This window comes from Paralichthys olivaceus, chromosome 15, assembly GCF_024713975.1.
Source record: "Paralichthys olivaceus isolate ysfri-2021 chromosome 15, ASM2471397v2, whole genome shotgun sequence".
In the NCBI taxonomy this organism is placed as follows: domain Eukaryota; kingdom Metazoa; phylum Chordata; class Actinopteri; order Pleuronectiformes; family Paralichthyidae; genus Paralichthys; species Paralichthys olivaceus.
This window is the reverse complement of record NC_091107.1, coordinates 8,706,632-8,720,801: the sequence shown is the minus strand read 5'-3', so window position 1 is coordinate 8,720,801 and position 14,170 is coordinate 8,706,632. Positions and strand designations below refer to the sequence as shown.

Sequence of the window (14,170 nt, the reverse complement as noted above, 5' to 3'; positions counted from 1 at the left end):
GCAGAGGGAGACTCAGAGTGGTGATTAGTCTGAGGCAGGGCCAGGGATGAGAGAATAGAGGATGAAGGGATGAGGGAAGATAGGATAGAGGGATGTGGGTATGGACAAGGGAAGATAGGATGAAGTGATGCAGGTATGGATGAGGGCAGGAGATGAAGGGAGGTGGGTAGGGATGAGGGAAGGAGATGAAGGGAGGTGGGTAGGGGTGAGGGAAGGAGATGAAGGGAGGTGGGTAGGAATGAGGGAAGGAGATGAAGGGAGGTGGGTAGGGGTGAAGGAAGGAGATGAAGGGAGGTGGGTAGGGATGAGGGAAGGAGATGAAGGGATGTGGGTAGGGATGAGGAAAGAAGATGAAGGGAGGTGGTTAGGGATGAGGGAGGGAGATGAGGGGAGGTGGGTAGGGGTGAGGGAAGGAGATGAAGGGATGTGGGTAGGGGTGAGGGAAGGAGATGAAGGGAGGTGGGTAGGGATGAGAGAAGACAGGATGAAGGGATGTGGGTATGCCCTGCAGACGAAGAGCCAAGCGCAGAGAAAAGTGCAGAATCAATACAGGATGAGTAAAACTCTTGAAACTACAGATTTCAGATGTCGCTTAAAACGTGTGTGAACCCACAAGGACGGATCTGACCCCGACATTAGTTGGAGTCGGAGGAAAGAAGCACTGAGCTGTGAGAAACCTCCTGTAACATCCATATACCTGGATGGAGTCTGAGCTCCTGCGATGTTATAGCCGCTGACATTTGAAAGCCAAAGAGGTTGTTTGAGGTTTGCTGTTCCGTTGACTCTCAGTGAATTTCTACATGCCTCAGGAGACGCAGGCACAAAGATTGTTGCTGCTCTTGGAAACGCTCGCTGAATCACATTTTGGAGTTGGTGCTGTGCTCCCAGGGCCAACAAAGGTGTTCTGGCACATGCACGAAACCATTTCTTTCTTTTTGCAAGTTATTATGTAAATGCAGATGGGTCCATTATCATTCTCAAATGGGACAGTGTGGGAGTCGCAAAGGTCAGTTTGCTGCAGAATCTTTGCATTTGTCTCCGACTGTGAGGTTGAGCATTCGTCTTCCTGGCAAGTGATGCATGAAGGCAACAGAGGCGAAGAGAAATAATGAAATCTGTAATTAAACATCAGAGCACAGGGGGAATTGATGATGGCGAGCACAGATCGTTTAATTGGAAGTCTACACGCAGAGCTCGACACTGTGTGTATGATGATATTCCTCTGGCTTTTAACAGAGCCGTCATCTTCGTGCCAGTTTTCACTATTACTTTGTAATAACATGGTACAGTTATGATTTATTTGAATTCAGAGCAGTTTTCATTGTTAGTTTCCCAACAGTCAGCTGTGTCAGAGATGTTTCAAGTTACTGCTGATAATTCTTATCACAAACATTCGACATAAACGAAAGCAGTCGTCGGAAACATTAGCGTTGATTGTTTTTATTGCTGTCTCTAAGTCTGTTAGCAGGATAACTCAAAAAAACCGACAGAAACGATTTTCTTGAAACTTGGGGGAAGGTTGGGATGAGAGCCAAAGAAAAATCCATCCACTTATGGAGTGGAGTAAATAAAGGGGACGGATCCATGGTTTTTGTTTCACTCCTTTTAACACTGTGACATTTTTCATAATTTTTCTTAAGAAACGAGAATGGAGCTGAGTAGAGTGGATTTATCTCCACCAAGGCCCAACAGTCCCCTTAAATTCAGTCAAGATATCAGTCCCCTTTAAATATGATTTCTTTTTTAAAATATGAATTACTCCATGGGAAAACTGTGAAAACGTCAAAAAAATCTCTCAATGTTAGAAGAAAGTGAAAACAAAATCCTGGATGCACCATCGGATCTGGATCTGCACCAAAATGTAATGGGTTCTTCACCGACCCATTCCACCTTCCTTCCAAGTTTTGTGGAAATCCGTTGAGGGGTTTTAGTGACATCTTTTTTAAAAGAAACAAACAGACGGGTGAAGCATAACCTCCGTGGAGGTGGCAGAGATCTTAATGTGAATCAGTATTAAGTATTTTTAGTGGGTGAATTTAATAATTTAGGATTTATCTTCATCGATGTTAAACAGTATATTTTCAGCAATGTAGTTTCACTGATAATATCATTGTGATGCAAAGATAATGTCACTGAATTCAAGGTTGTTTTTGCCACTGGCCTCACACAGAAGTAGTTCAGGGTTAATCAGCTTTTATTTGTCCTTCAGGATCTGACGTCAGACCAGTTGCTCTGTCTCCATCCTTCAAAGCTACAGGGAGCTTTATCGGGTCATGTGACCTCAATAGAACCCCAGATCAGCGGTCTGGTTCTGAGCAGCTTTACAAATATGACCCCAGCTGTTTTCACCCTGATCCCGCTGCGTGACCTTCAGACTACAGGGTTACCTAGGGATATTTACAGGGGTGGGATGCGGTGCTGGCAGGGTTTGAAGCAAAGTTCACACACGCACACTCGTAACAATGCTGCTGTGGCCAACAGAGGCTGAGGTATTAGAGAGGTATTAGATTTGATTCCGTCTGAGCAGGGATGCTTGCAGTCACCGCTGGGTCACCAATATCTTGATTGGATTCCCGGTAGTTTGAAAAAAAATAAATAAAAGGAAAGAGGGTGGGTGGAGAGGGAGAGGGAGAGGGAGAGAGAGAGAGAGAGAGAGAGAGAGAGAGAGAGAGAGAGAGAGAGAGAGAGAGAGAGAGAGAAATAGACTCATATAAAGTCAGCCAAATCTTTTCTCTCCGTTTGTCGTTTCTCTGGGAACAAAGCCTGAGATACAAAGACCTGCTTCAAAGCCTGTGATAGACTAATGTTCTCTATTCTTTTTCAACACGCCTCCCTACACAACCTCACCCTGTTCCTCTGCTCTCCTTAGCTCCTCTGGAGCAGATTTTATGTCTCATTCATTCTTCACGGCCGTGTTTTCCCATCGTCATAAAATAGTGAGGGATCCCTCAGAGCAAGGCAATGGACTGTTGAATAATTCCGTCCGTGTTGTGATGACATGAGGCCTCACGACGAGATGAAACATCATCTGAGATTAATCTCACAAATCACCACAAATTATACATAAACTTTTCTAGGATTTATCTGATCGGCTTTTGTACATGAATTACAGAATCACTAACATACTGGTTATAAAAAAAAGCCTGCACACAGATGGAGGCTTCATCTCATAAGAAACCAAATGTCAGTTATTGTTCAAGCTGCGTTCAGCCACTTTTCAAATTCATTTCAAATTTTAAAATTTATATATTAAATCATGACATTTATATACAATATAAAATTATAGTTCACTCAAAATTATAGATACAGATTTTTTCCATTATTGATTAGTTTGGTGGGGATCTTCTCTTCTGAGCAATGAATCATTTGATCCACGAAGTGTGGAAAAAATACAAAATATTCATCAAAATATCCCTGAGCCGAGTTTGACGTCTTCATATCATGTTTTGACCTTTGACCTACAGTAAATAATCCAGTTGAGAGGCTGGAACTGGGAAGTTGCCATTTTATTTCTGTTGATCGACAAATTGATTGGTTGAATCTTCAATCAATAAAAATAAACATCTCCACTTAAAGACAAATCCTTTCTCGGAGTGCAACAGGAGTGAAACTGAGAACACACTTTAGATGCACTATAATTAAACACATTTTATTCAGGAAACCGCAGAAAATGAAGCTATTAGCTCCAACAAGAAAAAGATTGGAGAGTAATATTCTGCCATCAACAACTCCCCTGCATTGTTTACTGTGTAATTCAATGGCATTTCATTCCTGTTTATTGCTTTTCATTTTAGCAGTAATACAGATTGATTTATGCCACAATTGCCAGGGGATGCAAATAGCTCAAGATAGGTAGAAGTGGATGGCAGGTGGCACTCTGATTGGTTCGTGGCATGTTTTAGCCAAAAACAAAGTAATTACGAGACAAAGTACAACTTTTTTCAGCCATGCCACACTTTTAACATTTAGACTAGAATATTTACTTCCCTGAATTCAAATAAAGCCCATGATGTGCACAATAAAGAGAGTCTGAAGGTGATTAACTCAACTTTATTGCAGACATAGACACCTAAATGTTATTTTATAGTAAGAACAAGTCTTTGAAAAGTAAAATTTTATGGTTTTAATATGAGGATTCTGATTTCTTATTTTGCAAACTTTCCCCGATTTCTTATTTTCGAGTCATCTCACACCTCGGAGCTCTGTGTCTGCAGAGCTGTCTGAGTCCAATCAACCGAATGTCTAAACACTAAGAGAGAAGTCAATTAAACATTTATCACCTTTGATTATATCCTCACTTCATCTTGTTAGAGTTCACATCTTACCCGTACATCTGCCGCATGGGATATGGCTCTCCTCTGCTTTTTGTATTGATTTTACTCACTGTTATATTCACGAGGAAACACCAGAATCAAACATGTCAAGGAAAACATCTAGAGCTGTCTCCCATGCCGAAACATAAAAAAAAAAAAAACCTCTCCCGCAACGCAGTCTTTGTAGCTGAAAAAATGAAATAATAGTGATAAAAAGTTTGAGGAAAAACATAGCGGGGAGACGGGGAGGAAAGACAAGTTCTGACAGCTGTTCTACAGAGAGTTTAGAATAAAAAAATATACTGTGATTGGAGAAAGGAAGATGGAGAAACATAAATAAGCATCGACAGGCTGAGTCTGACAGGCTGTCTTTTCTGAAATGTGCCTCCCTGGACGTCTCCATGCCTCGCTCATTCATTTGCTCATTCACTGAAATATAAAAAATGCTGAGGTGCTGTTTTAAAAGTGTGAATCACTATATCAAGTCCGGCTGACTTCAGAAACGTCACAGCGTCAAAACACGCAACTAAACTGTGGAGCAGTCGGTCATTACAGATCCAAAAGCAACTGTGTCAATCACAGAGATGTTAAAAGGTCACGCGACTAATTGAACATTCCTCAGAGGAAACTGTCTGAGTCTGTTTGCTTCTGCTTGAATTACTAACAAGCCCGTTACTGCTGTAGAAGTGTTTGTCTGTCTATAGTTAACAAACTTTATCTGTTAGTTATACGTTTATATACGTTTTTGCCATTGAACTGAGATGTCTTGATTATAGATAACTGCTGTTGATTTCTTAAACGTGTTAAAACGTTATAAGAATTGTTCAGTGATTGTAAAAGACTGACGCCACTGCAGCAGGGGCTCTTGTTGTGTGAATGCTGAAGATGGTAAAATCTTTATGGATGTTTAATGGATGTTTGGTTTAAACTGTGGGTCCTAGTCATCAGCATTGACTACAGGATGTTCACCTGCACAAGCAAATTCTCCATCTGCACTCTCAGCACTCTCATAGGGGATGTGGAGATGGCTGAGAGGAAATGGCAGAATTGACAGGTTATTAAGGGGGATGGATTTTTAGCTCATCCTCCAACAAATCGGCTACTGCAACAGCCAATACCAGCGACTCTGTGAGGCTGTAATGCTTTAAATTGTAAGACGAATAAACGTCGAGTCAGGAAATTTAGAAAAATCTCTCGACACTTGACAACAAACCAATGAAGGTGAAGTAAAAGGAGAAATGAGGCTAATGGATACTGTTTAAATCATAGAAACAAATAACCAAGAGAGGATTCTGGAAAAGCAAAAATGAAAACAGGATATAACTGATAACTCTGAAAATCTTCAATCAAACCAAAAACAACCAAACAGCCCCCCTGGTCTTATTGATTCCACTAAACGTTCTTCATGGGTATATAGATAATGAAGTTGCCCAATTCATCCTCTGGGAACCATAAATGTCTCAACTGAATTTCAAGGCAATGCATCTGACAACTGTTGAGATATTTTGATCAAAGCAATGGACCATCTGACTGAATGATGTTTGTGAAGCAACTTTTATTTTTGGTAAAGAAAAAAATATATATTTGTACTTGATCAGTTGAAAACATAAATAGATTCTGTGGGGAAATTACAAATGAAAAATTAGACTCTACCTCATCGTAATCCAGCTGTAATTACATTTTTATTCATCCTGTCATGACTGCCTCATTTATATAATGTTTTTTTCAACATCAAGCTTTGTCCAACCAGATTTAATTGCTCGTGAATATTGCAGCGAGCATCTAATGAAAGAAGGAGACACTTTGTTCAGTTCATTTAACTCATAGCTAAGAGCCAATGTTGATTGATAACCACTTAATCAAAAGATATGGAAGGAAGGAGGTAGAAGAAGGACTGATCAACCCACGTACAGCTCTGGTACTTGAACCTCGACATCCTGAACATGTAACTGCGAAATGAGTCAGAGAACAAGAAAGTTGAGGCAAAAGTGAGACATAAGTTATGAATAGCCACAGGGGCTCCGGAGCATTAGGGGTCCAATCAAAATGCGCTGTATTCAGTGCACCTACTGCGGCCTTCAGCTCCTAAGATAAGAGCTTACTGGAGCCAAACGGCTGCTTTGCTATTCAGATAGTGGAGCCGCGTTGTGAGCACAGCAGTTTGTGGTTATGTCCCGAAGACAAAGAACGGCTCAGAGGCAGCACAATTAACCACAAGGACACAGAGACATTGATCTTTTCCTCTCCATTCACCTTCCTCTCTATCTGACACGTCCTCTGGTGCACATGAATATACAGTGAATGCACAAAACAACAGGGACACTTTCACCTTTTTTAGAAAAGTTGAGGGGAAACCTGGTAAAAACTGCTCCTTCCTCCATTTGTGTTGGTTGAATTTAATAAAGATGTGTTTAAGGATTCAAAATCAGAATTTAAAGTGTTTATTGTGAAAACGTAAAACAGTATCTACCTGATGTCTTTGGTCACTCATCAGAGTTACAGGGAAATACTTGGCTCAGCCCGGAAAACAGAATTACCCTTTAGAAGAGTTGACGCTTTGCTCAGTGGAACCTCAGCTGCAGTTGCTAAATTAATGTAGAAATCTCCTCCATTTTCCCTACTTACTGATTTTGTTTCTTTCAAAACACAACCATAAAAAGTAGAAGAGTTGAGGAGAGTTCCGTCTCTTTTCCTCGTGTCCTCCTCCTCCCGTGTTTTGACCGTAACTCTAAACCTGTTTGCTTGAGGAGCTTTGGACTGACAGTATTGGGGCAAGCCTTTGCTGCCATGACTCTTTTTTTTTTTTTTCCATCTCGCTGTCGGCCCAAAGCACAGTGTTTTCTCTTCAGACTGGGAGTTTTGGATTGTGGGTACCATAACTTATTAAGATACAGTGGAGCTCTCACAGATGCCTGGCACCAGTGTCTCCAGCGGGACGGGTTCTAGCTGTGCTGGGGAGCATCAGGATTTCCAGTCAAATAAATAGGAGTGAACTTGCTCTGTAGAATGGTATTTTGAAAGTTGTGATATTATATCTGCCATGTGCTCAATATCTGCATCTTATTCTTCTATCCTTACACCTTTGGGTTTTGAGCTGTGCACTTTTCTCAATCTCTCTTTATGACATTTCTGAGTCCCTGGTGTGCTTATAGTATCAGGCGTTCAGGATCTTTCTGGCTATGTGCATGTAGTAAACACATTTAAACTATGCACAATGAAAATATCGGTGGGTGTAAAACTGTAGGTACTAAAGGTACAAGCAATGCTTTGTTGCTTTGATACTGTTTAAAACCTCAGAGGTCAAATGGAGATCTCTTTTAAATTCTCTGCAACATACAGTTTTATATTTAAAGGAAGGGCAATTTGGATTTGGATGTGACTTCACATCTGATCATAACTCCCTCCGATTTATACATAAGTATTTTAAAACATTTTTGTCAGAGAAGGTTGTGCATTCTCAGATCCAATGAATATATTGAATGTGCGAAGATAGCAACACGTGACCCATGCAGCGCTCTCTATACATAGGCATGTAACTCCTGAATTTCTGAATGACGTAAGATCTTGTGGAGAGATGCAAACGAGACTGAGACTCTATATATTCCAACAATGTCAGAACGTTGTGTGTAGGATGCCTAACCACTGAGATACTGATAGACACACATAAATATTGATTTAGCCTGTGCAGACTTTTCTTATCTTCATATTTGATTTTTTAGGTCTTCTTACTCGGCTCATAGTGTCCTGGACACAGTGTTCTCAAATATATCCCATCATTTATGTGCTTCTGCATCTTGTTTTCTACGTCTTTATCATCAATGCCTTTTAATATAAAGTGTATTAAGTCCTTGTGGTGACTTGACTGTTCCACCAATGCATCAGTCGATTCATCACTGCAGCATCTCTCTGTGTTTCACTGCTGGAACTGTTTGTACCTCCTGCAGGTGGTGGTGAAAACTCGCACCGAGTACCAGACAGAGAAGAAGAGACTGAAGGTTCCCAAGGTGGAGGAGTTCACCATCAGCTTCACTGACGGGGTGTCCGAGAGACTTAAGGTAAGGACGGACGAAATGGATGAATACAAAAACAAAAGCTTCACGTGATTATAAAGTTGAACGTTCTATTCCAGTTTGTACTGAGGTCATTCTTGTCATTGTCGTTCCAATTAGAACCAAGATATTTCTTCATCTGACATTTCCACCTTCAGTTCACCAAAATTAAATCAGCGTGACCGGGTCGGCGGACAGTTTGGTTTTGAAATACACAGGCAGCTGAGTCTGTTCACGATGCAAATATTCAGGAGGTAGACATGCGAGCAGAACACTGGTAACAATCTAAATATCTCATATAAACACAAATATCAGGCTCACTGATGGTAGATAAAGTATTTACTGAAGATCATACTATTTACTCCTCTACATTTATTTGAGAGATAATATTATGAGTCACTTAACTGTTAAATATTTCACATAAAAAATCAAGATGCACTCGTACCATACAACACACTGTCACTTGAAAAAGCTGCAGTTTGTTGCCTTTGCCACATTTTTCATCACCTGTGTGGGATCGATAGAAAACAAGTTAGACAGATTACAACAGTAAAAGTAAAGCAGAGCTTTGTGTTTCTCTCCATTATCATCTCATGTCACTTTACATCTGGAAACCACTGGAGTGTATGTAACGCTGTCGACATACATTAAGACTGTTCAGTCCCTTTTGAAGGAGGTTTTGTGACGACTGCTTGGACCCAGCTCCGGATCAGCTGGGGTTGAGTGTCGGTTGATAAAATCCTGCAGCTTGCGACATGTAAAGATTATGATCTTAAGTTTTTCTCTGCAGCTGTTACTGACCAGTCGTCCAGTGTGTTTATAAATGGTCTTTTACAGTAACAATATATACAATCAGGGGCCATTGTGCTATAAAATTGATGCTTTAAGTAGGACTTTTACTTGGAATGGAGTATTTTTACATTTTACTTTGCTGTATTGGTGCCTTTTCTTGAGTAATAGAGCTGAGTGCTCCTTCCGACATTGCACTTCCTTAGCAAAGGTTAGGACAGGGGACTTCAGCTGCGTGTGCACCGCTCCAACAACATCTACATCACCGAGGCGCTGTCTGTTCCACTCTGCTGTCGTTAGGGGAGACCAAAGAGAGCCTATGTTGTCATGGCAGCAAAGAAAACCTCCGTCCATGGCAACCCTGAGAGAGAGAGAGTGAGAGTAACGAGAAACAGAGAGAAGGAGAGAGAGTGAGAGAAATGAGAAACAGAGAGAGTGAGAGAAATGAGAAACAGAGAGAGTGAGAGAGATGAGGAACGGAGAGAGAGAGAGAGAGAGAGAGGTGTGCAAATGTCAAAGTGTGTGTATAAATTGGAGGTGTAACACTGGCGTGAAAGGTCCTTGAAAGTGGAGGAGAGCAGGATTAGATATCAGTCACCAAAAGAGGTTGTCTAATTGTCAGGATGGCACACGCACACACAAACACACACACACACACACGCTGTTTCAGAGCACTGCTGCCAAGGTTAAGTAGAAAACTGCATCACCTGGACCTCTACACTTCAAAGCGATGCAGTGAGGTCGGTGTCTAGGAAGTGGCAGCGGTGGACCAGCGTGTCAGGAATCGTCTGTGTGGAGACAATGTGTCTTGTTCATGGAATTGACTGAGACCAGCTGAGCCCGTATCGATTTCAATTGGCAATGTAATGTCAGCCGAGTGTTCTGAGCTGGATTTGAACTGACACAGGTTAAATATATTTGATCACACAACATACTAATCACAATATCAATATCCACTCAGTTGGCAGTTTATTAGGTAAACCTGCAGTCTAATACAGCAGAGCTACAACAAACCATCATTATAATGTTCGGTTTGGATTGAAACTCCATCATAAAGGTGTGGTATCACAGTTCCCAGGTTAGTCTGTCTCTTTAGCTAATCACCATTCATTTGAATGAATAAAATAATAGAGCACCTGTCAATGCAATGCAGTTCAACATCACCACAACCTGCAGGTGCTTACACACCTTTAACATATAAACAGAACATCATAACATCATTCTTGATTTATATTGATATTTCCTTGAAGCTGCTCACAATGGTCTCACACATGAAGATATTTAGGGAGATAGCTACATCAGTATACTCTCAGGGTTATGAAACCATATTTAAAGTCACTAGATGCAGCTTTTTATATGGATCTGCAACAAAATGCACACACTCAGAAATAGCAGTCCCCTAAACTTGTTTCTTCATCAAGATTCTTGAATTATTTCCTGGGAAATGTTGCCCTGGGATCCCAAATAAAAAGTTTAGAGTTCTTCCCTGACTCATACCACGTCCTTCCACCAAGTGTCATGGTAATCCGTGTTGTTTTTGTGTAATGCTGCTAACTAACAAACAAACAAACAGATGGAAACAAAACCTCCTTGGCTGAGGTAACAAATACTAAGAGGAACGAGGGAAAACCGTGCACACATTTCCAGTTAGGGGGTGTCTTTGTCCACCATTTTGTCACGCTCACTTCATGCTAGGATCAGTGCGACAGGCGTTTTGTAGTCTCGTGGATCTGGGACACTTGCCGTGGTGGAAACAAATTACGACACAGCGTTGACAAATTGCCAAACAGCTGCTTACAGGAGCTGTTGAAAATATTGCCACAGACTTTCCAATTGTGTCTTGTTGTGTCGCACACCATCAGCTTGTGTTTGGCAGGAATGAATTTCAGTCTCTCAGTCTTTGTGATGTCGGTTGTTTTTGGGTTCTCAATGGAAAATGTTTGACTAATAGAGCTGATTCTGCACGCACACACACACACACGCACACACACACACAGCATGCTGTGCAATGCAGAGCAAACATTTCTGGATGAAAAGCCTGCACATCTCTTCTCTCTTCAAAGCTTTGCAGATTGTGTTGATGGATGAAGAGCTCAGAGTGTAAAACGTTCTCTAATCTGCCCTCCCTCACTGTCTTACTCATGCTTACCACTCTCCATCCTCCTCTCCTCCACTCTCCATCCTCCTCTCCTCCACTCTCCTTCCCTGCTGCTGATTTCTTTCCTCTCTTTGCATGTTTCTGCTTACTGCGATACTTTGACCCCTTTTTGATTAAACTGCTTTTTTCCTAAATGCAACACAGCATCTCTTTTAAATGACGTTTCAGACATTTAGCTGCAGCTTTAATCCACAGTGACAAACGTGGCCATGCAGTTTTCTTGTGATACAGAATCCTGCAGAGAGAGCAGATAAAACACATGAGCAAGTGAAATGAAAAGCAACAGGAGGGCGATGCACACCCTGCATCACATGGCTTATATACCTCTAATCAGACCATGGTTAATTTATGTATTGTGACAATAACACTTCATAATGACATCATCGAGACAATGATTGAGTAATCTAAATGAGCTGTACTACTTGTCTCTAATCTTATTGGTTACAAAGGTTAATGCAGGAATACACTATAAAATGATATTATTATATAATTTCTACCATATTATCACAAGTTATTTTCTGATATATTTAGTATTTCACAGCTTAAATTTAAATAACTAAATGAAAAGAAAAGACAAATACAAGCACATATATGAATTTCCATTTAAGACTATAATAATTATCTAATCTCGTGGCGTTAGAGTTTTAGAAACTGTGACAAATGACTGAACGCTTGTAGGGAAAATAATCAGTAAGTAATAAAGCATATATTTGATTAAATATGTATATTATGTAACTGTTTAGTATGATATGAAGATGGAAAGGGTTTTTTGCTCTAAAAGTTTATTCTGTACTCTTGTCGAGGGTTGAAGGTGATGGATGTTGCACCTTGTTAAACCCTGTGAGGCAACTTGTGGTTTGTGAATATAGGCCAGATAATTTAAATTAGATTGATTGCTAAAAATGTTGACGTATCATCAAATATACCATCATTGAATGCATGGAAATTCTCAAGTATTAGTATTGGACTGGATTAAAAACTAATCCAGGTCTGGCTCTAATGAGAAGGATGAAATCGAGGAAAGAGAAACGTTTTGAGATGCTGTGTTTCGGTTCACATCCAGCTGATGACCTTTGCGGCAAAAGATTTCCTCTACTTCTTTTCCATTTTTTTCCCCATCACGCTTAACTGCAGACTTTTCTAATAAAGAGAAAATGCCATGAGGAGCATCTGTGAAAATGAAAAACCTGGAGGAGAGGATTAGCGTGGCTCAGTGGGGCAGGCATAGAGAGAGAGAGATGCAGGTGTAGAGTCTGATGAAGGGCAGATTTAATTCATGTCTGCTCGCTTTCTGGTTGGCGCGCCAGTCTGAAAACATTGTGCAAGTGGCCGGGTCTCACCCAACACATGCTTCAAAACCTACGTGCACACAACCCACTCCTACAGGCCTGGCTGGCACCCAAACACCCCCCAAACACATGCCAACACAAACCTCACCACACACACACACACACACACACACACACACACACTGACCTCCTGATAGCGCTGTGACTGCCAAGCTGAAGTTAGTAAAGCCGGTGCAGGTAGCGGTGGGAGAGACAGCCACCGTCCAAAACAATTATCCTATTATTACCTCCACTTTGCCTTTGGATAAAAGCTCTGCTGCAGTCTGCCGCCTCCACACAAGCCCTGCGCTGTTTGTCAGGTTGGAGGTAATTACTGCAGCGGCTTGAAACCTCACACAACCTCACTGCTACGCTTATTGTTCCTCCTTGTTTTGTATGGATGACTAATGGTATGCTGATTGTAGGGAGAGTTTATTGCCTAGTTGTCTGCCCTCCGTTAAACACCCACACTGATGCACACACACAAACAAAGAAACTAAAATGTTCAATTGAGGGAACAATTGATTTACCGTCAGCACCGGTTTAATACTCTGAACGTTGTTTGCTGTTAGCGGAGGGAGAACCTCAGAGGGAGGAGTTAGAAGTAGAGCCGCAGTCTAACATCTGACGTCCCTACATCGATATCCTTTAGGGAGGATGTTTTAATTTGATGTTTTTATGTTTTGCCCAGCCTAATGGAGATGGCTTCTGGGTCTAACTTACTTAAAGTGCAGTTTGTTTAAAACAAAAAGTTGTGTACAAACTTTACAAAGAGCTCAACAACCAACATGACACATCATCTACAAACGGGAGGTTAATGTATGTGCCTGAGTCTATATGTACATATAAGAACTGGCATAATTCAATATGTTTGGTCTAATTATTAGGTTCAAATGATTAATATGATTATTTTTAATTAATTTAGATCATTGAGGCTAAAGTGTGCAATTATGGTTTTTGTTAGTTTTTCTTTTCTCTCCTTCTACATTAATTGTGAGGGAGGTTACTAAAAAGAGAAGGATACATACAGATGCAGTAAATATCCTGAAATATTAGTTTTTCTTCAGTGGTTTGGTTGAAGAAAAGGTGCAGTTTCAGTCAAACAAGATTTTCTTTGGCCCTACTTAAAAGGGCTTGGAAGGCTTGGAAGTCTTTTTTGATGGTGACTTGCAAGCAAAACCAGTTTCGTGAGGAAGTCCGAGGTTAAAATACGATACGACTAATTTACAAATGGAAACATAACAAGCCAAGATGCACTGGGTCACTGGGTGGCCTCCAGTGTGTGCCAGATTTTTCATTGAAAGTTGCTCGTGCCCAGAAGAAAACTGATGCCCACAATTTACTCTGTGATAAAGACGAGTCAGAATATGGCTCCAGAACTAACAGTAAAGCATCAAGCCTCTCCTCCTTTTTCCTCAGATCCACTCCTCTCTCTCTTCTTCACCTTCTCTCTTTCACCCTCACACTCTCTCATCAGACCCATCGCTGTATCTTACACTTTTAACACTAACACCCTCACAGCTCCTGTTATAA

General features: G+C 40.9%; 1 protein-coding gene across 1 annotated transcript in view; it reads left to right on the top strand.

Moving 5' to 3' along the window:
- nsg2 (neuronal vesicle trafficking associated 2) overlaps positions 1 to 14,170 on the top strand; it is a 31,879-nt gene that overhangs the window by 3,297 nt on the left and 14,412 nt on the right. Inside the window, exon 3 of the mRNA XM_020097166.2 lies at positions 8,258 to 8,368. Coding sequence (XP_019952725.1) covers positions 8,258 to 8,368 — 111 coding nt within the window. The remainder of the gene's footprint in view (positions 1 to 8,257; positions 8,369 to 14,170) is intronic.